At 40.6% G+C, this 23,884-nt stretch overlaps 4 protein-coding genes across 6 annotated transcripts; 1 reads left to right on the plus strand and 3 right to left on the minus strand.

The window, feature by feature from the left end:
* Positions 1 to 11: 11 nt before the first annotated feature.
* On the minus strand, positions 12 to 9,570 carry mybl2b (v-myb avian myeloblastosis viral oncogene homolog-like 2b). The gene is made up of 15 exons (XM_083535301.1): positions 9,256 to 9,570; positions 7,299 to 7,386; positions 7,128 to 7,199; positions 5,939 to 6,031; positions 5,590 to 5,810; positions 5,186 to 5,333; positions 5,031 to 5,087; positions 4,082 to 4,267; positions 3,329 to 3,601; positions 1,605 to 1,747; positions 1,420 to 1,519; positions 1,220 to 1,330; positions 986 to 1,102; positions 757 to 909; positions 12 to 626 (listed from the first exon to the last, which is right to left on the minus strand). Exons 1-15 carry the CDS (start codon positions 9,273 to 9,275, stop codon positions 498 to 500), a joined length of 1,911 nt encoding a protein of 636 aa, XP_083391427.1. The 5' UTR covers positions 9,276 to 9,570; the 3' UTR covers positions 12 to 497.
* A 734-nt stretch (positions 9,571 to 10,304) lies between these two features.
* LOC310722827 (uncharacterized protein) lies at positions 10,305 to 11,189 on the plus strand. The gene is made up of 2 exons (XM_083535574.1): positions 10,305 to 10,443; positions 10,534 to 11,189. Exons 1-2 carry the CDS (start codon positions 10,419 to 10,421, stop codon positions 11,151 to 11,153), a joined length of 645 nt encoding a protein of 214 aa, XP_083391700.1. The 5' UTR covers positions 10,305 to 10,418; the 3' UTR covers positions 11,154 to 11,189.
* A 210-nt stretch (positions 11,190 to 11,399) lies between these two features.
* On the minus strand, positions 11,400 to 18,342 carry ift52 (intraflagellar transport 52 homolog (Chlamydomonas)). Of its 2 annotated transcripts, none has more exons than XM_083535354.1 (14): positions 18,211 to 18,342; positions 17,706 to 17,844; positions 17,474 to 17,561; positions 16,058 to 16,187; positions 15,891 to 15,966; positions 15,728 to 15,799; positions 14,807 to 14,933; positions 14,627 to 14,713; positions 14,465 to 14,533; positions 13,588 to 13,742; positions 13,415 to 13,502; positions 13,233 to 13,341; positions 12,581 to 12,726; positions 11,400 to 12,486 (listed from the first exon to the last, which is right to left on the minus strand). In XM_083535354.1, the coding sequence occupies exons 2-14, from the start codon at positions 17,822 to 17,824 to the stop codon at positions 12,442 to 12,444; spliced, it is 1,311 nt and encodes a 436-aa protein (XP_083391480.1). In that variant the 5' UTR covers positions 17,825 to 17,844; positions 18,211 to 18,342; the 3' UTR covers positions 11,400 to 12,441. The 2 variants fall into 2 exon arrangements, with proteins under 2 accessions (XP_083391480.1, XP_083391481.1); XM_083535355.1 differs by having other exon boundaries at positions 17,706 to 17,867.
* Positions 18,343 to 19,395: 1,053 nt separating this feature from the next.
* srsf6b (serine and arginine rich splicing factor 6b) lies at positions 19,396 to 23,881 on the minus strand. Of its 2 annotated transcripts, none has more exons than XM_083535381.1 (6): positions 23,623 to 23,881; positions 22,416 to 22,576; positions 20,892 to 21,016; positions 20,596 to 20,798; positions 20,440 to 20,517; positions 19,396 to 20,339 (listed from the first exon to the last, which is right to left on the minus strand). In XM_083535381.1, the coding sequence occupies exons 1-6, from the start codon at positions 23,727 to 23,729 to the stop codon at positions 19,949 to 19,951; spliced, it is 1,065 nt and encodes a 354-aa protein (XP_083391507.1). In that variant the 5' UTR covers positions 23,730 to 23,881; the 3' UTR covers positions 19,396 to 19,948. The 2 variants fall into 2 exon arrangements, with proteins under 2 accessions (XP_083391507.1, XP_083391508.1); XM_083535382.1 differs by having other exon boundaries at positions 22,443 to 22,576; positions 23,623 to 23,838.
* Positions 23,882 to 23,884: the final 3 nt, after the last annotated feature.

The following is a 23,884-nucleotide window of genomic DNA, read 5'->3' on the forward strand; positions in this document are numbered from 1 at the left end:
ATGAAACATTGTTTTCTCAATGCTTTTTTTTTTTAATTGTATTTACGTTATTTTACAAAACAGGGCAATATTAATGATTATATTTCCACTGTTACAGCATATCCAGAAATAAACCAAATTATGAATTAACCCACAGGGGAGTTTATGTATGAAAATGTGTTTAAAAAAAGCAACTACGCCTGTCAAAAAGCACAAGATGTGTTCCTCTGGCGTTCCTGATATTGTGACAAAGACTTTCAAGAAAACAAAAAAAAAAACAAAAACAGAAAAAAAGTACACACAAATTGACAGAATGCTTTATACATGTTAAACTCTTGAGATAACCTGAGACAAAAAGACTATAAGCACCTTAAGGTCTGCAAAGTCACAGTTTTTATTACCCCTAAATCTTTTTTTCACAATTACATTATTAACAAAATATTATTTTACATCTTAATTCACAACGTGAGCAAATGCCATATGTTAGAAAATTGTCGAGATTGGAGAGAAGTGCAGGCTCAGGACAGAATGAGGGCCCGGCTGTGTACGTTCGATTTCAGAGAGCGAAGATAACGCCTGGCCTTCTCGGTCATAATCAGCTGATCCGTAGTGCGGCCACAAACCACTGCCTCCCACGCTGGAGACATCTAGAGGGAGAAGAAGGAGACAAACTTTAGGAGTAAGCCTCAAGTGTCATTACATCATTACTATAAATGTACGTTTTCAACCACAAAAAAGTCTTCAAATAAATAAATAAATGAATCCCGGATGACTTACAAGAGCGGGAGGAACAGATTTGGGGTTCGTCTGAACTTGTTTCATTGCAGGTCCACTTTCATTGGGGCCGAGAATAAAACCCTGGTCGAGAACATTCTCCTCCTTTTTCACGGTAAACGACGAGTTGAAGGACATGGAGAGTGACCGGTCCGCCTAAGACACAAACAACATCTTTACATCATCCTCTCACAGCAAGATCAAACCAAAGCGTCCAGTTTTTTTTTTTTACCTTTCTGCTGTGCTTGACGAGAGGCTTGGTGTGCTGGCGTCGAGCAGGACGCGAATCCTTACAGTCTATAACGTCCAGCGCCAGAGATTTACGCACTTTCTTCATAGGAGGCCGGTGCTGTAGGGTAAAGTAATGAAAGTAGATGAGTGTATAATTAAAAAAAGGCTGCAGGTCTGAACATTGAAACGGTGATAGAGACAGCTCTGTGAAAAAAAAAAAATCAGGAACCCTTACCACCAGTTTGGGTTTCTTTTCAGCCGGACTCTCATCCTTGACAATGAGCTCAATGCCTGCTTCAGTACGCAGAACCTCCTTTAGGTCCTCCTCCAGGTTGGGTGTCGGCGGCTACGGCAAACATCACACATCATTCCCACGTTGAGGACAAAAAAAAATTCTATTTACTTTAGTTCTTCGTTAGCATTTCGTTTCCTCACCAGAGGGCGTATGGGCCCGTACTTCTCCAGGGCGTTTTTAAACGGGGTCGGGGTGCGAGGCATCCTATCCAGATCAGCCTTGTGGTTTGGCGTGATAAAGCTGAGGCGAAAAAAATCACGGAAATGGAATCAGACCCTTTTTAATATCAGGTGTGTTTTAATTGAAAGTGCAAAGCTGGACTTACATGGAGTTCTCCTTCTGAATGAGAGGGGTTTTGTCTCTGTGCAGCGGCGTCGTGACGACAACTTTCTGGCTGCACACCGGAGTGGACGTGAGAGACGGGTTCTCCAAATCGAGTGTGTCCTGCTTCGTCCACATGTTAAGAAACTGGGGAAGAAGATTTGTGAATGAAATACGCATTTTTAAGAATAAAAAAACGGGGGTTACGTTCTATGACCCCTCGCGAGTAACAAAAAATCTCAAGGTTTTGACTCTCCTTTTTGTTATTTTGTACATGTACCGTAAACTCAACAAAAATTGTGAATTACTTGTCATAAATGTTTTATGTAATTTATTAGTACAAACTCCGTTTTGAAATGTTACTCCGAACTTTGGAGACACTCGCAGCTGAACTATCAAGGTCACGAGTGTCAAGGATCCACTGTACTCAAATATAGTCAAATATGACTCCAGTAAAAGTGTCCCTTTAAATGTTCCCATTATACTTTTAGTCAAGACTCTTTGTTTAATGAAAAGACTCAAATGGTACGCAACACACGAATCTGTTAACAGAACGATTTTAACGAGTCAAAAACTGAAATTCTATTAAAATGATCATGAGTCAAAAAATAAATAAATGGTGTAAACGAGGCCACGTGTGTTGTGTTGAGTTCGAGTCTGGAGTTTCTCAATCATTGATTCCTCTCTAAAAGTTCTGCTTTCTGTTGAACTGATGCTGAACTGTGTGTTGGTGATAAGTAGATACACCAAGCGCCGATCAGAACAAGTGGAAAACAGGGCGTGTGCTGGACCCTGATTGGTGGATTGCTGCGTGTTTGACCAGTTAAGTTTTTATTCCTCATCAATAAAAAGCAACGACTGATTTTGCACAATGTAGTCGAGTAAAAAGTGAGATATTTGAGTTTGAAATTTAATGAAAGTAAAAGTCTCTCCTAATGGAAATGCTTCAGTAAAGTACAGACATGTGAAAAAGCTACTTAATTACAGTAACGAATTATAAAACTTGAATTCTAAAAAGATTCCCTAGCAGCATCGTAAAAAAAATTACAACCCATCAGAATGTGTTTAATAGTCAAAAGGAACATAGTAGTCAAAGGCACCTAGTAGAAGGTATTTCGTAACATTTACATACAGACTTTATTTATATTTATTTATTTACGTACAGAAAATCCGTGGTTCTTGTACGCTGCTAACTGCTAAAGCTATGCTAGCTCATAGCTTGTGAGTTATGGGGGGTTTTTTTGTGCCATGCCAGCTTCTACGTCTATGTTCATGGAGAAAACCAGGTTTGGTTTTACAAATATAAGACTAAATCAGATTAATTTTATTCGAAAAACCTTAAGAATATATTTGGATTAACTTGATTAAAAAGCTTTTCAAAACTTTCAAATACAACAAGTGTTTAAAGTCCAGCAAAATATGTTTAATGGACACTGGATTTTGACAGGATGATTTTCTCCTGATAATTAAAATTGTGATTAACTTAAAAAATTTATTTCCAGCACTTTGTCATAAAACGTCTCCAAATATTATCAAATAAAATCCAAACCGAGTCTCAATATCAGACATTAGCTTATTACAAAAATAAATAAATAAATGCATCTTTCCTCGAACCGACAGCATTTTGGAGACCTACACGTCTGAACTGTATCCCTGAGGTAATTACATCGACTCAATTCCTAAAATTTGCAGTAAAGGCAAACCCTGTTGTTTGGAGATTCTTTGTACCTGAGACGGGGAGAAAGGCAGGCTCTTCACCGGCGTGCTTTTGGGGGTCATGGAGTCGTTGGCGTCGGGGGAGAGGGCGATTCGGCGGCGTGTGCGGCGGCTCAGGATGGACGGCGGTGTTGCTCCTCCGGGTGAGATTGGAATGAGTTCGCCTTTACTGCCCTTACTGAGCTCGTGGAGAGCACTGCCTTCCAGACGAAACTGCAGCACGTCGGGGCTCTGACTTTCCTCCGGCAGCTCAAAGTCAGCAAGGTTACACCAACCTTCCAAGTCCTACACACACACACACAGGATTTTCATTTCTGAATTCCAAGTCCAAGATATTTCGTGTTTCTTTCCTGTCCCGCTCACAGCTTAGAGAAAAAAAATCCAAGAAAATCTTTTCAAAACCAAAACCTTCACCTTGTCTACACTTGGAGAACACACACTTATCTAATAGGCAGAATAGGCAACCCATCTGATGGTCTTGAAGCCCAATACAGCCATGTGCAGGTCTACAGTCTTGTCACTGATGTCTTTTGACAGCTCTTTGGTCTTTCCCATGGTGGTGGAGAGGTTTAAATGGAAGAGGTTGATTCTGTGACCGGTTTCTTTAATACACTCGTCTTTTATACACATAACGAGTTGATGTTACACACCTACTACTGATCTACTGACAAATCCATTAGAACCATAAAAAACTTGTTTGGTGAAGTTGATGTGCATCCCGACCTCACAGATCCATCTCTACGAGCAACGGATGATCTATCTCACCCTGTCCATCATGTCCATCACCTCCTTTAGTGCGGGAGTGGCTGATGGAGACAGGAAGCCCGAGCCGTCGTTCACCCAGGCAGGGACGCTCGAGTTGGTCGAGCTCTCAGCGTCACTAGGGGGCGTCGCTGGAGCTCGAGGCGTTTTGCCGGGAGAGGATTTCCGAGGTTCGAGATCCACAGGTTCCTGAAGAACAAGAACAATGAACACAACGAAAAAAAAACAAAAAAAAAAAAACAGTATGACAGCAAACTGATTTATAATTCTTCCTGTATTAATGTTTTTTTTTATACTTCATATTCCCCACACTATATTTATCCCCATTTTCCACTAGGACAAAAGTATTGGCACCCCTGACACCATTTAGTCCTGTTGCTGTTAAATATAATGCATTTTCTGTGTTTAATGAGCAGCAGTTCAGTCCGTCACATCGCTTAAAAAAATCCTAAAGTAACCTTTTTTTGTTTTATGTGATGCACAATAGTGCCCTCTTACACTTTATATACATTAATAATCTGTCAGATACTCTGTATATTGTGTTCTTATTTAATCTGTATTGTCTCTTATAATCTTTAGAGTCTCGTATATTCTGTATTGTCTTGAATAATCCGTCTATAAGATAAACATAGCGTTATTTATGTCTGTACTTTTGAGAGCCACCAACAGCTGATACCAAATTCCTTGTGTGTGTGTGTGTGTGTGTGTGTGTGTGTGTGTGTGTGTGTGTGTGTGTGTGTGTGTGTGTGTGTGTGTGTGTGTGTGTGTGTGTGTGTGAGAACACACTTATCCAATAAACCTGATTCTGATTAGCATTTTTGGACATGTTGTTGTGTCTATCCTATCCATCTTCACCGCAGGGAGACATACAGCTGTGCCCTCACCAGTGCAACAGTGAAAAGAGACACGTTAAAGACACGTCCAGAGGTTACAGGAAATACAAGGGTCTTACCCGCTTGATCGCCGGTACAGCGACAGCCTCCAGCTCTCCACCGTAGCAGAAATCCTCCTGTGAGCATCAGACATTACAACCAGATTACGACACAGGAAGAATGACACACAGTATAAATAAGAATCCATTCAATTAAAAAAAGAAATGCTCTCTACCAGCGGATCAGCGTCCTGCCTCGCACTGACGATTCCTTCCTCGGGCTGGTGAATAAAGTGCAGTGTCGGGTCCACGCCCGTGTAGTACCCCAACTCCACCTTACGCTTAATGGTGGAGTTCCAGTGGTTCTTCACAGCATTGTCGGTCCTGAGACGAAAAGGGGAAGAGGATGAACTACAGGCCGCAGGGATCAAATTATATGGGCAGACATTTATTTTTTAAATAAACGCAAAATTATACTTGAAATAAATGCACTAATATATTAAACATGGAGGATTCAACTTGCACAATGAGCTTGTCTGGGGGACATGAACCACAAACTGATTGGGGTGCAATTTCTTTTCTACAAATTATTATTATTAATATAATTATTAGACTGATCAGATGTTTCAAAAGTGTCCACCTTCCAGGCAACAGCTTGGCGATCTCGGCCCAGCGGTTCCCCAGCATGCAGTGCGCTTTGTAGATGATGAGATCCTCCTCAGCGGTCCAGGAGGACTTCTTGACGGCTGGGTTGAGGTGGTTGTGCCAGCGCTCGCGACACTGCTTCCCCAGTCGCCCCTTCAGGTGTTTGGCCACAACGGCCCACTGTTTGTTACCGTATTTTTGAACCAGTTGGATCACCTGCACGTAGAGAAAGGGACAAGGACGATCAGAAACCTGATAGACCTCACTTTCATAGAATTAAGAAAAGTGCAAGTCCAATCATAGGGTAATTAAGTATATACATGTATATGCAGCTACAAACGTACCTTTTCATCTTCTTCTTTAGTCCAAGGCCCTTTGACGAGGTCTGGATCCAAAACCTTGTACCAGCGGTGCTGACACTGGTGTTCCGAGCGATTCTGTGAACATCAAACTTAGGTAAGATACACAAACACCCTGATTACATAACAGGACTATTTTCTTGTGGGGTGTGTGTGTGTGTTTTGCTTTGGAGCAACAGCAAAGTCCGAAAACATGTAATAATGTGGTAAAACTTGTTTGGGGTAATTAACCCCAGGGTATATAAAGAAAAGCGACCCCCCTCCATTTTATGCATTGGTTTATTTCTTTGGATTGTCCTTTTTTCTTTTGAAATATTAATTTGGGTTATTTTTTTTGGATCATTTTATGGATTATTAATCTGGATTATTTCTTTGGATTGTTTGACGGATTATTAATTTGGTTTATTACTTTGGATCTTCTAATGGATTATTAATCTGGATTATTTGTATGGATCTTTTTATGGATTAATAATCTAAATTATTACTTTGGATCTTCTTTTGGATTATTAATCTGGATTATTTGTATGGATCTTTTTATGGATTAATAATCTAAATTATTACTTCGGATCTTCTTATGGATTATTAATCTGGATTATTTGTATGGATCTTTTCATGGATTAGTCATCTAAATTATTACTTTGGATCTTCTTATGGATTATTAATCTGGATTATTTGTATGGATCTTTTTATGGATTAATAATCTAAATTATTACTTTGGATCTTCTTATGGATTATTAATCTGGATTATTTGTATGGATCTTTTTATGGATTAGTCATCTAAATTATTACTTTGGATCTTCTTATGGATTATTAATCTGGATTAGTTCTTTGCATTGTCTCATTTTCTTTTGGATTATTAGACTGGATTATTTAGAGCTGCTTTAGTTATAGCAGTGAGGTAATGTTCTACCTAGAGAAACATTTCTTTGAATGAGAAAGGAAGAGACTTTGGAGCTTTTTATGGTCAGGTGAAGAGTTTCTCTGGGAATCACCATTATGGCTCCTGTATTTTTCCTGTATAATCTCAGACTTTAGTCACACCAGCAGAACATCTCCGGTGCTGAACTCAAACTACAACATGAATTCATCTCCACAGGTGATTTTTTTTTTTTTGTCAGCAACAACATCAAGAAGCAAATCCTATAACAACTGTTATAGTGAAAAACAAACCTACAGGAAGAAAACTTGCGATGTATTTCCAGTCCCCGGTTCCTAAATTCTGAACCAGCCTCCGCAGACTCTCATCCTGAAAAACAAGACAAGATGTGTTCACGCTTCGGCTCAGCGTTCTCCTCCGTACTGTAACACGGCCCTGAGAAAGAGTGAGGACGAATGCAAAGATCACCTCTTCCTGCGTCCATTTCACTTTAACTTTCCCACAGTCCTTCGGGTCGGCTGCGTCTGAGTCAGTGTCCTGACACTCCGCGTCCTCACTGCACACACACACGCACACACACACACACACAGCTTTGTTAACACAGGGAAAAACAAGTCTCTCCAGTCATCAGGGAATAACAACAAGGTGCTGAGTTTACACCGCTTGGCTTCGTTGTGTTTGCATGCGAGTGTTAGCAAATCAGTGCAAAACTGGGACGTGTCCAAATCCAGACTGGAACAATTACTTTACTATTAAACAGAATGGCATTTTGGAAGGAGAATCTCATTGGGCTTGCAAAAAGAAAAATGCTGTCTATGATTAAGGCTGTGGGTCAGAGCCCCAGAATCACCAAGCTGCCACTGTTGGGCCCTCAAGAAAGAGCCCTAACACTCTCTGCCATTAAGGCTCTAAGTTACTGATCAGAAGATCAGGGGTTCAGGCTCCAGTATAAACAAGCTGCTACTCTTGGGCCCTTTGACAAGGCCCTTAATCCTCTCTTTGATTAAGGTTCCGAGTTACTTATTGGTAGGTTGAGGGTTTAAGCCCAAATCCTGGTATCACCAAGCTGCCAGTTTTGGGCCCTTGAGCAGGCCTCAACCCTCTTTGTGGTCTGGGTTACTGATCAGAATGTCGAGGGTTTCAGCCCCATAGAACCATCAAGCTGCTACTGTTGGAGCCGTGAACAAGGCCCTTAACCCACTCTGATTGAAGCCCTTACTGACTGTTATGTTGTGGGTTTAAACCCAAGAAACACCAAGCTGCAAATATGTTGGGCCCTTGAGCAAGGCCCTTAACCCTCTCTGTGTTTAAGAATATGAGCTACTGATAGGTAGGTTGAGAGTTCCTAAATCTCACCAAGCTTCAACCATTGGGCCATTTAGCCATTTCTGCAATTCAGGTTACTGATCAGAAGGTCAAGTCAAGTCAAGTCAAGTTTATTTGTATAGCGCTTTTCACAACAGACATTGTCTCAAAGCAGCTTTACAGAAAACAACAGTGAAGGTGAATGGTGTGCGTTTGTCCCTGATGAGCAGCCGTGGCGACAGTGGCAAGGAAAAACTCCCTTAGATGATATGAGGAAGAAACCTTGAGAGGAACCAGACTCAAAGGGGAACCCATCCTCATATGGGTGACATCAAAAGTTTGGTCATAAATCTTTCAACAATACAGAACAATTTGTGATCATCATAGATCCAGCAGGGTTGTGGGATCCTGTGGGATAGGTCCAGAAGGTTGTGGGATCCAGTCTCAGTATTGCTAAGCAGCCACTGTTGGGCTCTTTGAGCAAGGCCCTGAAGTCTCTCTTCTCCAGGAGCACGTATCATAGCTGACATAACTGGGATATGCGAGGAAAGAATTTCCCAGTGCTGTAATTCCCATGTGACAAACAAATGCATTTATCTACTGGGCCTTGAGCTGCACCACACAGGACCACACTGAGATTCCTGTTCATGTTACATACAAAGACACAAATCTCATCGATCCTAATGCAATAATTAATGACAGTATTAGACGTTTTGTAAGTATCCCAAGTAGCATTAAATACTTTAACAGAAATACATCAACAAACAACAAAACAAAAGCATCCCTCTTTTGAACATGAGGCCAACTTTAATACAAGTTGCAAGCTTACAGGAAGCCAGGCAGACATTAACAACTAGTATTAATCCATTAGACCTTTAAAAAAAAAAATCACAAAACGTACAATTAGTGTTTGATTTATTCGTGCATATGAGACAAATGAGAATTTCTCATGCATCTGCTTTATTTCTCGGGAGCGCGCGCGCTTGGAATAAAAAAAAAAATCCTCCGAAATCTTTTGTAAATAATTCTCTGATCGGGTCGCGCGCGATGCACGACTCAATATATATCGCTTGATTATAAGATGCACGTGTAAACCGGGACAAACCACGTATAAACTTACCCGCGCGCCCACCAGGACATCTCTATCTGCAATTTTTCCCTCCGATTTTCCGGTTAAACCCGACCTTCTGACACGGCGTCGCGAGCTAACCCCCGACCATCTATTAGAACCGGGGACAGGGTTCCGGTGGTTTAATGTTGAATCCGGTGTTAAACAGATTGGACAAATAAAAGAGAAGAAAAGACAAGAAAGGGCAAGCAGCACTAATAGCAAAGCTGCGCGAGCTCCCGGTCCATCGCCTCCTCCGACTGTTTCTATCTCGCGCTTCTTTTTTCGCAGCGCCGTCCCGCGAGTGACGTCATCAAGTAGCGTCTGCGCGCGCGCGCAGCCACACACCCAAGCGACGCTTATTACCGTCAAAATATAATATAAACATGACAATATAAAAAAAAAAAACCTGCTATATATTTCATTATCGATCACATTAATACATTACTTTATTATTTATATTATTATTATTGTCTTTTTAGTTTATTATTATTTAAATATAATAATACATTTATTAATAATAATAATAAAATGGATAGTTATTGAGTAAAAATAAAAGGTACAATTATTTTACTTTATCATTATTTATTTAATACTAATACTACTGCTAATAATAATAGTGATTATCATCATTAATAGTATTATTTTATATTAATTTTTTTTTTTTAAGTTTATTACTATTGTCGAACTAATATTGTTAAAAGTTTATTTATTTAGGAATTGAATCATTTAATAATAAATGAAAAATAGATACAATTATTCACATATAAATTATATATATATATATATATATATATATATATATATATATATATATATATATATATATATATATATATATAAACTAATATTAATGATGCTGCTAAAATAGCAATAACAAGGACTTTATATTAAAATTTATTCATAATGAAGTCATAATTTGTAAAAGCAATGGAAAAGGGGGCGTGGTCACGTAGAATTTCTATTAAAAGAGGAAAAAGGGGAAATATCTTGACAATTGATTCAATTTTTTTTTACAATTAAAATCACATTTCGTTGATATATTTCAAAATGCAAACTAATAAACTAATGCTAATGTATTTCTTCTTTTCAAAAAACAAACCAAAAAAAAGCCCAAATCAGTCAGGTCTATAAATACAAGCTGATTCTCATTAGCATGATGAACCTTCAGCAGGATGGAGGGAGACTGCAGCAGATCAGGTAGAAAACAAGCCTCAGTTTTTTAATGCGATGTTTTGTGTGTTATAGGATGAAGAATACTGATTGAATGTGTCTATAAATCTTTTTTAGAGACAGCTAAGAACTATGAGAGCTTTGGTTTATTAGAGATGGACCAGGGTTTCCTCACAGACTGCACCTTGCCCACTGGAGGAACATTAAAAGCCCCCAAACACATAGTGGTGGAGTTCACAGAACCCAATTTAACCCTTTCTACTTCCTGTAAAAACTCCACCAGTGTTTTATCTCCTTCTAGTCTCCAGAGTAAGATGTCCCTCTTGTCCCCAACTATCAACATGCATTCTGCTGGAATGAACGGTCTCCTAGAAGGGAAATCCTCCACCCCTTATGAGCGGATGACCTTCCAGAAAACAGTCCTGGCCAACACTTGGGACTTGTCCTCCATTGATCTGACCACCTCTCATCCTTTGTGGGAAGTCTCCTACATCAGACCTAACATGGAAAGCCCTAAAGTGTGCTTGGAATCGAGTAAGGTAGAGTTCATTTGGAGTCCAGGTTACCAACCGACACCTCCAACTCTGGCAGAAATCTCCTCACTGATCTGCTCTGGGACACCACTGGAGGTTCAGAGGTCATGCCGGGAGTTCACTTTTCAGGATTCGAACCTGCGCCATGCCATGCCAGAGCTGACCGATGAACAAAAGAGTTTGTCCAGAAACTGGGCCATGTAGTGGTGGGGAAGATGTTAAACACATATATGCAGAAAAATTAGAAATGGTTTCTATTCATTTGTTGTTTTTTTTTTTCTTTTTTTTTTTTCTATCTATATGGTGACCTGAGAGATTTACTGAATTATTCAATGTATATTTTTGTACTCAAAATAAAGTGTGGTGTGTGTGTGTGTGTGTGTGTGTGTATATATATATATATATATATACCTGATTGTGAGCTTGTTTCTAGAAATGCAACTTTTATTCAAAATATTTTACAAAAACAATAAAGTTGAAATATAGACTGACTGCTCAAAGTTCTTTATGGACTGCTACAAAGCTGGAGATGAGCTCACTATGCAATCTGCAGGACCAGCAAGAGTGTGTGATGGAATCAGTACCACAGCGCTGTATAATTCTCATATTTGACGAATCGAGTGGTAAATTCTCATGCAGAGCTCAACAAATTTTATATTACACTGATCAGGCATAACTTTATAACCACCTGCCTAATATCATGGTGGTCCCTCTTTTACTGCCAAAACAGTTCTGACCCGTCGATCATTAGCGGCATTAACTAGTTCAGCAGTTGGAGCTACAGGAGCCCGTCTTTTGGATTGGACCACAAGGACCAGCCTTTATTCCCCAGTTTTGGAGATGCTCTGACCCAGTCGTCTAGACGTCAACATTTTATTTTAAACTCTCAAATCCTTACGCTCGCCCATTTATTTTATTTTTTTCCCTGCTTCTAACACGTCAACTTTGAGGACACAACGTTCACTTGCTGCCTAATAAAAATATCCACAAACTAACAGCTGCCATGATGAAGAGATCAGTGTTCTGGCTGATCAGTGAGTTTATGGCAGTTTCTGTGACGTTTACCCTTTATTACAGAAATGCAGTTTTCCTAAATTGAATAGTCTTCAGGTCTGCTCTGCTCTGTGACCTTTTCTTGTGATGATGTTACTCGTATTTTAATTCAAAAAAGAAAAAGATGTAGGCCATGTTTTTCAAAGTGTGAATTTCTTTTCTTCTCATCATTGTGCATTATAAATTTTTATACACGTGAACAAAAATATTAAAAAAAAACCCTCAAATAAATAAAGCTCACAATAATGCATCAAGCTTTTTTTTTTTTTTTATACAAAGGACTAATAATTTCTTAAACTATCAGCTGCTACACGTGAAAGAGGCTCGTTAGTGTTAATTTTATTACTCATGAGGTAACCAATCCCGGATCGGCCTGTTTTCATCCTGGGACATTTACACACATGATTCTGTTCAACCCTCGTCCCTCTCACTTCCTGCTTCAGCATGGAGAGAACCTCGTCTGAGCTGCATCCAAATCGTGCTCCTAGAGAACGAAAACGCAGACACCGGCAAATTTAATACATTTTATTTTAATAAATAAACAGTGCATTAAGAGGTTTCCTGGGTATCAAGCCCACCTGATTGAGCTTTTTGAACTCCACCACCTGGAAGAAGATGTGTTCAAGGATGTGCTTGGCGTCTTGCTTTTCTTTATCCAGCTTTCCCGTGACTCCTAAGATGTCGCCGCATTTCCGCACGTAAAACTCGAGGTCGTCGTCGGTGCCTGTGTAAATCACGCAAATGAAACATTTTAAGGACTGTTTTTTTTAAATATCAATCCCTTGTAGCTCATGAGAAATCTAAAACTTGAATATTCTGACAGCAGATAGCAATTTGCCAATTATAAAAAAAAAAAAACCATCTTGCATATTTATCCATTTATATTTACATTATATAATATACGGTTAAGGCTCTGGGTCACCGATCATGGCTCAAGCCCCAGCACTGCCAAACTACCACTGTTGGGCCCTTAAGCAAGGCCCTTAATCTGCTCTGATCTGCTCCAGGAGTGCTGTACCATGGCTGACCCTGCACTCTGACCCCCTGCCTCCTAAACATCGCAGGGATATGTAAAGAAAGAATTCACTGAGCTGTATTGTACACGTGACACATAAAAGCCTCTTTCTTTAAACATTTTTTAAATGCAGCTCGTCAGAAACAGTCGGGGCTGAAAGTATTTTTTCTCCACAGCACTCGGGTTCGTACCAAATACTACATCTGGGCGCTTACATTTGTTTGACAGCTGAGCAATTCGCACTTTCTCCGAAGAAAACGCTTCGTCCAGGTCAAAAAGGTCGAGCATCGGCGGAGGAAGGTCCCTAAAGGCCGGCTGGAAAACCTGCGTATACAGAAATCCCGATCAGTTTTCTGCACCGTGAGCTACACGAGCGTGAGCGTTAAGAACGGCTTACGGCAGGCTGCAGAGGCGGCAGGGGCGTTTCGAACTGAGGCGTGATCAGCTGTAGCGGCTCGTGTTTGACATTCAGCTGCTTGTAGGCTCTAAAACACGACAACAAATTTCAAATCAACACCACGTTCATGTCTCTGATTAAAAGTGTTGCACTGAGACAGGTGCGTGAGCGACCTGATGACGCTCGGGAGGGAGTCCGTAGAGAGCTTGAAGAGAGACATGTCGAAAAGGGAGGTGAAGTCGCGTGGATTCTCGTCACCTTCCTGGAGACATACTCGGAGTCTCTCAGACAGATATCCTGTGTCGGGTAACATGGTGTAGTCTGTTACCTATAAAAAATTAATTAAAGAAATTAGACGGACTAAAGCGACGAACAAAGAGCTATCAGAGTGAATCCGGGTTTTGAAGGCATCACCTGCAATCAAGTAAAAAGGAACATACAGGTAGTCCCAGAGTTATGATGGTTACGATGACAATACGACGAAATTGTTCAAATATAAAATAAAAAAAATTTAAAAAAATTTTTATTAAATATTGATAAAATAAAAAAATTATATTAAAAAAATTTCTTAAAAAAACCAAAACAAAATTCATTAATTAATAAAATAAAATATAGAAAATTTTAAATAAATGTAAAAAAATAAAATTGTATTATTTTTTAATTTTTTTTTGCGTAACAGCATGTATGTGTTGCGATACGTTGAGACGCTGCCAGGATGCATGTGCTCTATCTTCCACCTTGTGAGATGGCTCAACTCGAGTTTGGCTTAACAGAGTTTGGTTGTCTCGGTGTTAGAGCGTGTATCTTTTCTGGGTTTTCCATGTTTCATAGCCCACCTTTAGCTCTTTGTCTCTCTTTTTTTTAACCCGACTCCACCCTCCCCTCGTCTACGCGCCGTCTACTACTTACACAAACTGTAACCCCACACTGATCACCATTCTTCAAGACTCCTAGGTAGGCCATGTCTCGACCATATTTTCATTTTACAATGGGGTCATCGGTCATCTCCATCATAAGTCAGAGACAACCTGTGATTTGGATCTCTCCTACCTCTGGATCTTCAGCATCTATTTGATTCAGATGAATGTTGTCTGTCATCAGCCACTGGAACACCACATCCTATAGCATGGGGGGGGGGGGGTAATGGTAATATTCTTCTAGATTTTTTTTAAACAATAACGCAATATATAAATAAACATCCTGAAAGCTTACTATTATTTTACTGTTCTCCTCCTTGTCCAGGTATTGATCGCTGAACATGTGGCATGAACCCAGCACTGCCAGCTTGCCTGCACCCTTCTAAGACACACGAAAGGATGACCTTCGGATGGATCGGTTCGACAAATGTAAACGATGATGTAATGCTAGAGTACATTCTACGTGCTCACTAACCTCGACATTGGAGAAGGCCAGAAGGGGTCTGTTGAGAGGAAAGCACACGGAGCCGGTGGACAAGACCGCCACTGCAGGCTTCATAACGTTTAGCGTAGCTCCGTACGGATACACGAACGCAAGAGCCCTGATTGTAGCACCATTGGTTAGCATTTGCCATAGAAACACTTTTTGTAGCTAGAGATGTGTAATGGTAGTTTGTAATTAGATTCCAAAAACTCATCAATTCGCCTCGATGCATCATTTAATCCATTTAACTTCACAGGGAGCACTTTGTTTCCCACGGACCATTATTACTGACGTACCACCCATTAAACTCTGGAGCGCTCTGGACAGGTAACACAGAAAACGCTGCAGAATGAAAAATAGAGGAACGGAGAGAAAAAAACTAGAAGATTCAGGCCAAAGAAAACGCCAGAAAGTTTCCAAAGTTTGGGATCATTTAAAACTTAAACACAAAGAAAACACCGATGCTGTGCGAGATTTAACAAATAAACGCATGAGGGAAAATAATAAGAGTTATATAAATAAAAATTCAGGGTAAAAATCCTTATTTTTCCTTTCCGAATTTAGGTCTGACGTTTACCTAGGCGAATTCGTCGAGTCAATTCCTTTCTTTTAACACATTTCTCGTTCAATTCATTTACACCCTCAATACTAACAGATTCCCAAATTCCTAAAACTCCACTCCGGAATAGTTTCAGCCACTTGAACCAATCAGGACGGTGCTCAAGTCATTATGTTTAATAGTATTGTACATATTATACAGGTACCATCCTGTTTTTTTTTATTTTTTTATCATATTTATTGTGCTTTAGTGTTAAAAAGATATAAATTTTTTTTTAACATTTTTCTGATTTCACAATCAAAATTAATAAATGTAATGAATATGAACAGGCTGTGGGATCAGTGAGGACTTACTGTGTATTGTTACCCGTATTTTCCTCGTCAATGACTCCCGTTACCACTTTGCCGGCTGCCCGGCTAATCGCCCTGTGAGAGACGATAAACTCGTTAGCATGTCTTTACCCTTGTCATTCTGCAATCGACGAGTCGTTTCAAAGTGATGTCCAAATGAATAGACCTGTTGAGGACCCCGTTGGACACGAGCGCTTCTTTGGGATGGAAGTATTTGTAGTAAACGTTCCTCACTACAGCATCTGGGGGGGGGTAAATAAAGATATGAAAACTCTCAACACCTCCAGTGGTGAATCGTGCTGATAGGCTGTGTGTGCAGTCGCTGACGCTCACCGCTGTTCACCATGATGCCAAACTCCTCCAGGAGGAAGTTGATATTAGTGTCGTGTTTGACTTCCCCTCCTTCTCCGAGCATCACGAGAACGTTCCCGCCACCGTCCAGGTACTGCTTCAGGACTTGCAGCTGGGAAAATGTAAATAAATAAACAAATGATATTATTATATATATATTATTAGAATTATTATAGTATTAAGTTATATATATATATATATATATATATATATATATATATATATATATATATATATATATATATATATATATATATATATATATAACAGTGCATCCATAAAGTATTCACAGCGCTTTATTATCTCCACATTATGTTACAGTCTAAATCTAAACGGATCAAATTCATTATTTTCCTCAAAATTCTACAAACAAAACCCCATAATGACAACGTGAAAGAAGTTTGTTTAAATCACATGTACATAAGTATTAACAGCCTTTGCCATGACACTCAAAATGGAGCTTAGGTGCATCGTTTCCACTGATCATCCTTGAGATGTTTCTACAACTTGATTAGAGAAGACTGTTGGTAAATTCAGTATTGGACGTGATTTGCAAAGGCACACGCCTGTCTATATGAGGTCCCACAAACCAAGCCAAAGAACTGTCTGTAGACCTCAGAGACAGGATTGTATCAAGGCACAGATCAGGGGAAGGGGACAGAAACATTTCTGCAGCATTGAAGGTCCCGATGAGCACAGTGGCCTCCATCATCCGTATATGGAAGAAGTTTGGAACCACCAGGACTCTTCCTAGAGCGGAGCTGCCCGGCCAATTTGAGCAATCGAGGAGAAAGGCCTTAGTCAGGGAGGTGACCAAGAACCTGATGGTCACTCTAAAAGAGCTCCAGCATTTCTCTGTGGAGTGAGCAGAACCTTCCAGGAGAACAACCATCTCTGCAACACTCCACCAATCAGGCCTGCTAGGGGAACAAATATTGAACTCTTTGGCCTGAAGGCCATGCATCATGTCTGGAGGAAACCAGGTACCACGCATCACCTGGCCAATACCATCCCTACAGTGAAGCATGGTGGTGGCAGCCTCATGCTGCGGGGATGTTTTTCAGTGGCAGGAACTGGGAGACTAGTCAGGATTGAGTGAAAGATGAATGCAGCAACAGGACAACGACCCTAAGCACACAGCCAGTTTAATTTTGGGGAAAGTAATGAATTTGATCTATTTTGGAATAAGTCTGTCTGTCTGTCTGTCTGTCTATCTGTCTATCTATCTATCTATCTATCTATCTATCTATCTATCTATCTATCTATCTATCTATCGCATATTTGTGTAGATTTCATCTGTGTTCCCTAGTTTCCTCCTAGGCTTCTTGTGAACGATGTGTGTGCTCTAAATCCCACGTCACCCCACCACGATCTGTGAGCCGATGATGATTATTTCACCTCAGCTTCAGTGAACTTCTCTCGAGGTCCTGCGGTGATCCACAGCTTCACACCGTGCAGTTTTTCTGCAGTGATCTCCTCTTTAATGCTTAAAACGACACACAAAGCAAATCCGGTTTTCAGTATTTAACCGAAACTCAGCGACATGGAAATAAATGGCTGGGCGACACATGTAAGAGTGTTTGGAGCTCAGTGTTCCAGGGCTGCATGGCTTTAGGAGAAGTATTGTTACCTCTGAATCTTCCATTGAGCTCGAAGTCTCTTCTGAAGACTCTTATAGCCGGTGTTGGCGGTGAACAGCTCTCGTTTGGACGAATTTATGACAACTATAGTCCGCTGTTCTTTCTCCATTTTGTCCCTCAGAGATGTTTCTTCAAAAATATGAGATTTGTGGCTTAAAAAGACCAAATATTACTTGAATATACTGCAGAAAACACATTACATGTGTATAATACACATTTCAATCATGAAACATGTAAGAACTATCTATATTTTGATCCTAAAAATTTAACAAAGCCATAAATATCTTTTAAAAAAAAAGTTAAGCTATAAATGTCAATAACTCCGCAGTTCAGCTAGCTAGCCTATTAGCCAGCTAGCATTAATCCCTAACCAGCATTTATACAAACCCAGTCTCGCAACAAAATCCTAGTTTATTTATTTACACCACGGATTTATTTTTTTTATTACATTTTTACTTTTTTAAACGCAAAGTCGCAATAAATCGAAAACTTTACCTCAGGATTTAGCATTTAGCGTCTCAGAAACTAGCCGTGTTGCATTCTGGGTAAACAGCGGTAACCATAGGAACGTCCGGCGTAGCAACAGCTGCCCCTTCGTTAGCATTGAATTTTTATCCTTAAAATAAAAAAAATATTATATATAAAATAATAAATGAAAGTGAAAATATGAGGTTAAACATGCAGTGATGACCAAATTCGCGAACATTATTGAATAACACGCCTGGGTGCGTAATTATTGGCACCCCAATAGGAGGACTTAGCCTTATAGAGCCTACTTGTGTGTTACTGCTCTGGTGGATGTGGAGAATCTGTGGCTCATCTTAGGTAGACTTTCTTTTTGATAACCAGAAAGCGAAAGATGGAAGGTGTGAAAACATCAAGTTTTAATTGGTTGCAGACATCCTCAGGAGATTTTGATGTTTCTCCTAGAGACTGATGAATGTTTAAACCTCCAAATGAAATCCCCTTGATATTTATTTTGCGTGTGTGTGTTTGCAGTCTAAAGCAAAGCAAAAATCCTGTATACAACACCTGATAAACATAGTTACAAAAAGATATAAATGCTTCCTGTATTTGCAAGTTCAAGACCCTGGTGGGTTTTATCAGGAAGAACGTTGGGTTGGAGGTGTATGGCCCAGGTGGAAAGCAGTCTCTGGATAAAACCAAAGATTTTGGTTCATCTGTAGGGATTAAATTCCATGTTCATCTGGACCCCTTTATAATATATAAATAAAGCTGGAGAACAGTCGACAGAAGGAGCATCCTGAGCAGCTGCTTTGTTTTTTAAAAATATTTACAGTTCACATTTTGCATGACTTGCAACCAAGAGGTTAAGGGTTAAGGGCCATGTTTAGGGGCCCAGCAGTAACAAATGTAAAGCTGTTTTTGGATAGAACGGACAAAATGTAAGTCCAACATCTTAGGCACTGAGCTGCCACGTGTGAGGGCAGCTGTAGGATCATGGACATTTACACCGCACACTTTTATACACAAATCCTCTGCACTGGTCAACGTTGCAGTGTCACCACATCTGTATCGTTTTCACCACCTCCCATTAAAAGGACACATTGACATGCCCCAGTTAGTGGTTTTATTTTTTGTTAATTTGTGTCATGTACTAAGTAGGGTCCATACATTCCAATAATTAAGTGCAAAAAAAGCAGACTTTGGAAACAGGAGAAAAATTAAAGCAAAATTTATTGAACTAAAAACATTCCAGAAAACCCAATACTAGTTCAGAACTGAAAAGCATGGAATTCTTACAATTTGAAGCAAAAAAGAAAAAAAAGAGAAAAAAACCAACGCACAAATAAGAGACACTGGTTTCTGTACAGAAATATACGTATTGTAGCAAATCACAAATCTAAACTATTTCACAATACTCAAACATGTATTCAGGCGGGTAAATCGGCATGTGAAAATTAATCGGAATCATTTTAAGGAGCGATACGAGTCATTCGTCAATGACAAGTGGATGGAAAGGTTTGTCACCTGATGGTTACATGGATTGCCTGGTGTACTGCAACTATATAAAAAAAAAAAAATTATGCAAAAAGGGTGGGTGGAGGTCTACTTAAGATTCATTTACAAATCCGGTACCCATTCGATATTTACATGTCAGCCCTTTAAATCTCATGCAATATCAAACACGTCTGATCTGATCTACGCGTGATACACCTGTGCATCAAGTGCTGACTTTCAGAGCTACGAAAAAAAAAAAAACCCTGCTGCTTCAGTCTTGCGAGGCGGATCTGGAGCGCGAGCGAGATTTGGACCGTGATGGCGAGCGAGACGGGGAGCGCTTCAAAGGGGATTTGGAGCGCCGGTCTTCGTGTGGAGAAGGAGAACGAGAGGCGGATTTCTTGTCTCCGTTTTCCATCGGAGAGGCCGAGCGGCTGCGGGATTTCTTGCTGACGGATTTCTCCTTGGAGCGACTGCGAGAGCCACGTTCGGATCGGGGTTTGGAGTGGCTCTTGGAGCGAGACTTGCGGCTCGTTGAGCGGCTGTGAGACTTGCGGGATCGGGAACGGGAACGAGAGCGGGACTTCTTAGAGCGGGATTTGGCTGGAGACTTTGAGTGGGACTTTCTCTTGGACCTGGAGTGAGAACGGCGGGATCGGGAGCTGTGAACAGAAAGATTGTTACTTTTGCAATAACTAACATGTATTTAAGTAATACTGGTACTCCTCTTCTCCCCCACCCCCATTCAAACAAACAACTTACCGAGAGTGAGACCTGGAGCGGCTTCGTGAGCTCCTGCTCCTACGGCTCCTGCTGCGAGAGCGGCGTCTGCTGCGGGACCTGAGAACCACAGCGTTTGGTGAGCGTTCGGTTTATTTTAAAGAATCCCAGTCAACATACTAGACTTTTTAAACTCACCTCGACCTGCTGCCGGAGTACGAGCGGCGGCGTTTGGGTTTATCCTCCACCAAGCGTATTTTCCTGCCGTTAATATCTGTGCCGTCCAGCTTGTCCAGGGCTCGTTTCATGTCCGAGTGGGAGCGGAACTCGATCACTCCTTCGTTCGTCCGTTCCTTGTGGGCGTCTGCATAGGTCACCTCACCAGCCTGGCGCATGAAGTCCTGGTTAAATGGAAAGAACGCGTAATTGAGTAACGGCTTTATTAAAACCGTAAATTCTTACTCCCAGGTACAAGCCTAACGATCGTTGTTTACCTTGAGGTCCTGCCAGCTGCATCGACTGGACAAGTTCTCCACTATGAGCCTGTACTCGGTGCGGACAGGGGGTCCGTATTTGTCTCTGCCGGAGCGGCTCCTGCTGCTGTAACCACTACTACCACCTTTAGACACAAAGTGAAGGAGTGCAGTCAGAAATGTGAGCGCGACGATAACGAACCAATTTAGAGCAAACTGCTCACTATACAAATCAAGTCTGAGCTTTCTGCATTTTGATTGAGGGGGATCATACACCCCATGACACTTTACCTCAGCACCAGATATTCTGAAGGAGACGTTAAAAGAAAAAAAATTAATTAAGGAAACTGGAAATGAAAAACATGTTTGGCAGAGGTTAAGACCAAATTGCTTTTTCAATTTTATTTAAAAATCACCAACAGCATGAGTATTACTGATGCTCTGATGTGGAACCCATGAGGTGATCTACAAGCCCAGGAGTGTAAGAAAAAGAACCAAGATCATATGACTTGAATATACTTCGAGAAAAAATAAAAATAAAAAATGGTTACACTAACAGCTAAGAGGGTATCCTCTTGGGTTCCAGCTCAATCTTTTTTGCTTATTTATATATAAATATATTTTTTAATATGTAGCTCTACTCTCCAAAAGGTAAAAAGGAAAAATAACCAGAACTAGGATATTACCTTCCATACTGACCGCAACAGAGCAACGGAAGCCCACTGCTTTTTTGTTTGGTTAAGACTAGATGACTGCTACATTTGTGTTAAACCCATAAAAACCTCTCCAATATTTTCGTCATACATAAAAACCAATGGGTTTCCTCACCATCACCCTGGACTATTGGCAAAAGGCTGCTGTCATCATGGCTTCCGGTTAGGTCAGCCAAGGGTCAAAGGGCAATGGTCACACACACATTGTAAGGTGAAAGCCAAGGCCAAACGGGACAGGCAGTCATCTTAGCCTCAATGGACTCGGACTCAGCCCGCACTGGACTCTTTCAAATTGAAACATCAAGGACTTGTTAATGTTGGATTGCAAACGCACACACACAGCATGATCACACGTCAACCTTTGTTTACATGTCAGTGAGGCGTCACTTCTATATGAATATAATACTTTTTTTGGCAGATTTTGCACAATTAAAACTTTTCACACCAATCATCTGACATGTAAACACTGTTGCATTGCCAAATCTAATTTAAAACTAACCATCTTTCCCCGCAAAAAAGGTTTGATCCTTTCCTAGGGTAATCCCAGCTACACAATAAAACAAATCACATATTTAAGCTGAATAAGCCAATTGTCAGAAAGTCATCACGCGGTCATCTCTGGCCTGGGTTTCTCTTTTCTTTTTTTTTGCTGTGTGCACCAGTAGGAAAACTTCAGCAGCGCAATCCCTCTCCAAGATTCCCCCAACAGCTGGACAACTACCGAGACGAAGGGAGAGCGAGGGGTGAGGGCTGCATATCACCGTCCCTTCGACCACACCCACCTGGGAATAAACAGCTCATCATCATATCATCTTTATGAGACTAAACTTACTGCGCCCAGAACCCCAATGACCCCCACCGTATCCATCACGGTCCCGACGGGGCCCTCTGGCATGCTCGACCACCACGCGCTCGCCGCACAGCTCCTTGCCGTTCAGTTCGTACACGGCGTCGTCGGCATCACGGTTATCCTCGAACTCAACAAACCCATACCTGCAATAAAAAAAAAAAAAAAACGAATCATTCCTGCATCCTGGTGTTGTGCTTGGTTTCATCAACACTCCACACTCGCTCAAAATAGGAAGTATGAAACTTTCAGGGGTTCAGGAATAATCTCACTCATCTTTGTTAATCATAACATTCAATACTTTAGCAGCATGACATGGTCTTTGTTTTCAGGGTATCATCTCTGAAAGTCCTGCACATCAAAATCTTTTGAATCCATATCATAGCACAAAATTTCCCATCTGCACTATACCATGCTCTTCTGTCCCACTGGTATAATCAACATATGTAGATTTCACCTCTTGTGATCATGAAGCCTCTGCACGTTTAGTGCCATTAATCTCCTACAGACACGTGTGCGCAGAATACGATTTAATCACACGTGAGCCACAACCATGTTACCCTTTCGTTGCATATTTCCAAGTCGTAGTAAATATTTCTACGATTTTTTAAGACCACGTGTGCAAAATATCTCACGATATATCCCAAAGTATTACTCACGCATTGCTTTGCATATTGCAAATAGGTTACATATAAAAATGCACGTTATTTTACTTTTATAGCTGCAGGATCAACACTATTGCATGCACAATCCCACGCGGATCTGCAGTCGGGCCTATGAGGTCACGCATGCGCGGACTCTGTCCGGAAAATGGACATTTACAAAGCAAAATTTGACCTCAATTAACACAAACTTGATATACCGACCGAATTGTTGATGTATGAACGTTTTGTTGTGTTAAAGGCGATTTTAAAGTCAACATAAATTACAGAAGAGTCTGCACACAAGATCCACGGTATTGTTTTACAGCTTGGCCGCCATTTTGACCACGCGGCCAAACCCGTCCGCCAAACCAACCGACATCTTTCTTTCTGGAATATTCCACAGGTCCACCTTTTTTTTTAAAAACGAAAACATTATACCACTCATTTACCATTGTATAAAAATAACTAATGAAATACACGAAATACCGCGTAACGAAAAAAAAAAAATGGCGCCCGGCTAATTAGCCGCGTTAGCCGCCGATACGTACCCGTTTTTCAGGTCAATCTCCAAGAGCTTTCCGTAGCCGCTGAAAAACCTCTGGATGTCCTTTTCACGGACATGGTAACTCAACCTGCCTACGTATACACGCGGCATTATTTAATCCCTACCTACTGATTACTAAACCTTCCTCAAAAAATACTCTATAAGCGCGACTTTACTAGTCAATACTTCACCACAGTCTAACACTACAACACTCACAGAGACCCCTCCTGGCTGCTTTATTTATATACACAGTGACGTCACGCGAA

The sequence above is a fragment of the Silurus aristotelis genome, assembly GCF_946808225.1.
Source record: "Silurus aristotelis genome assembly, chromosome: 29".
Classification (NCBI taxonomy): Eukaryota; Metazoa; Chordata; class Actinopteri; order Siluriformes; family Siluridae; genus Silurus; species Silurus aristotelis.

What these genes read in the sequence shown, in the direction of transcription:
- mybl2b (XM_083535301.1), bottom strand. Translation starts at nt 9,275, where the DNA reads ATGTCCTGGTGGGCGCGCGG. An exon ending in ACGGGCCCATACGCCCTCTG is followed by an intron (nt 1,331 to 1,419) that starts GTGAGGAAACGA and finishes TGTTTGCCGTAG; the next exon opens with CCGCCGACACCCAACCTGGA. An exon ending in AAAAGAAACCCAAACTGGTG is followed by an intron (nt 1,103 to 1,219) that starts GTAAGGGTTCCT and finishes TTTACCCTACAG; the next exon opens with CACCGGCCTCCTATGAAGAA.
- LOC310722827 (XM_083535574.1), top strand. Translation starts at nt 10,419, where the DNA reads ATGGAGGGAGACTGCAGCAGATCAG. An exon ending in GGGAGACTGCAGCAGATCAG is followed by an intron (nt 10,444 to 10,533) that starts GTAGAAAACAAG and finishes AATCTTTTTTAG; the next exon opens with AGACAGCTAAGAACTATGAG.
- ift52 (XM_083535354.1), bottom strand. Translation starts at nt 17,824, where the DNA reads ATGGAGAAAGAACAGCGGACTATAGTTGTCATAAATTCGTCCAAACGA. An exon ending in TGGCATCATGGTGAACAGCG is followed by an intron (nt 15,967 to 16,057) that starts GTGAGCGTCAGC and finishes ACCCCCCCCCAG; the next exon opens with ATGCTGTAGTGAGGAACGTT. An exon ending in AGGAGAACAGTAAAATAATA is followed by an intron (nt 14,534 to 14,626) that starts GTAAGCTTTCAG and finishes CCCATGCTATAG; the next exon opens with GATGTGGTGTTCCAGTGGCT.
- srsf6b (XM_083535381.1), bottom strand. Translation starts at nt 23,729, where the DNA reads ATGCCGCGTGTATACGTAGGCAGGTTGAGTTACCATGTCCGTGAAAAG. An exon ending in GCAGCTGGCAGGACCTCAAG is followed by an intron (nt 20,799 to 20,891) that starts GTAAACAACGAT and finishes CCATTTAACCAG; the next exon opens with GACTTCATGCGCCAGGCTGG. An exon ending in CGCTCCAGGTCTCACTCTCG is followed by an intron (nt 20,340 to 20,439) that starts GTAAGTTGTTTG and finishes TTCTGTTCACAG; the next exon opens with CTCCCGATCCCGCCGTTCTC.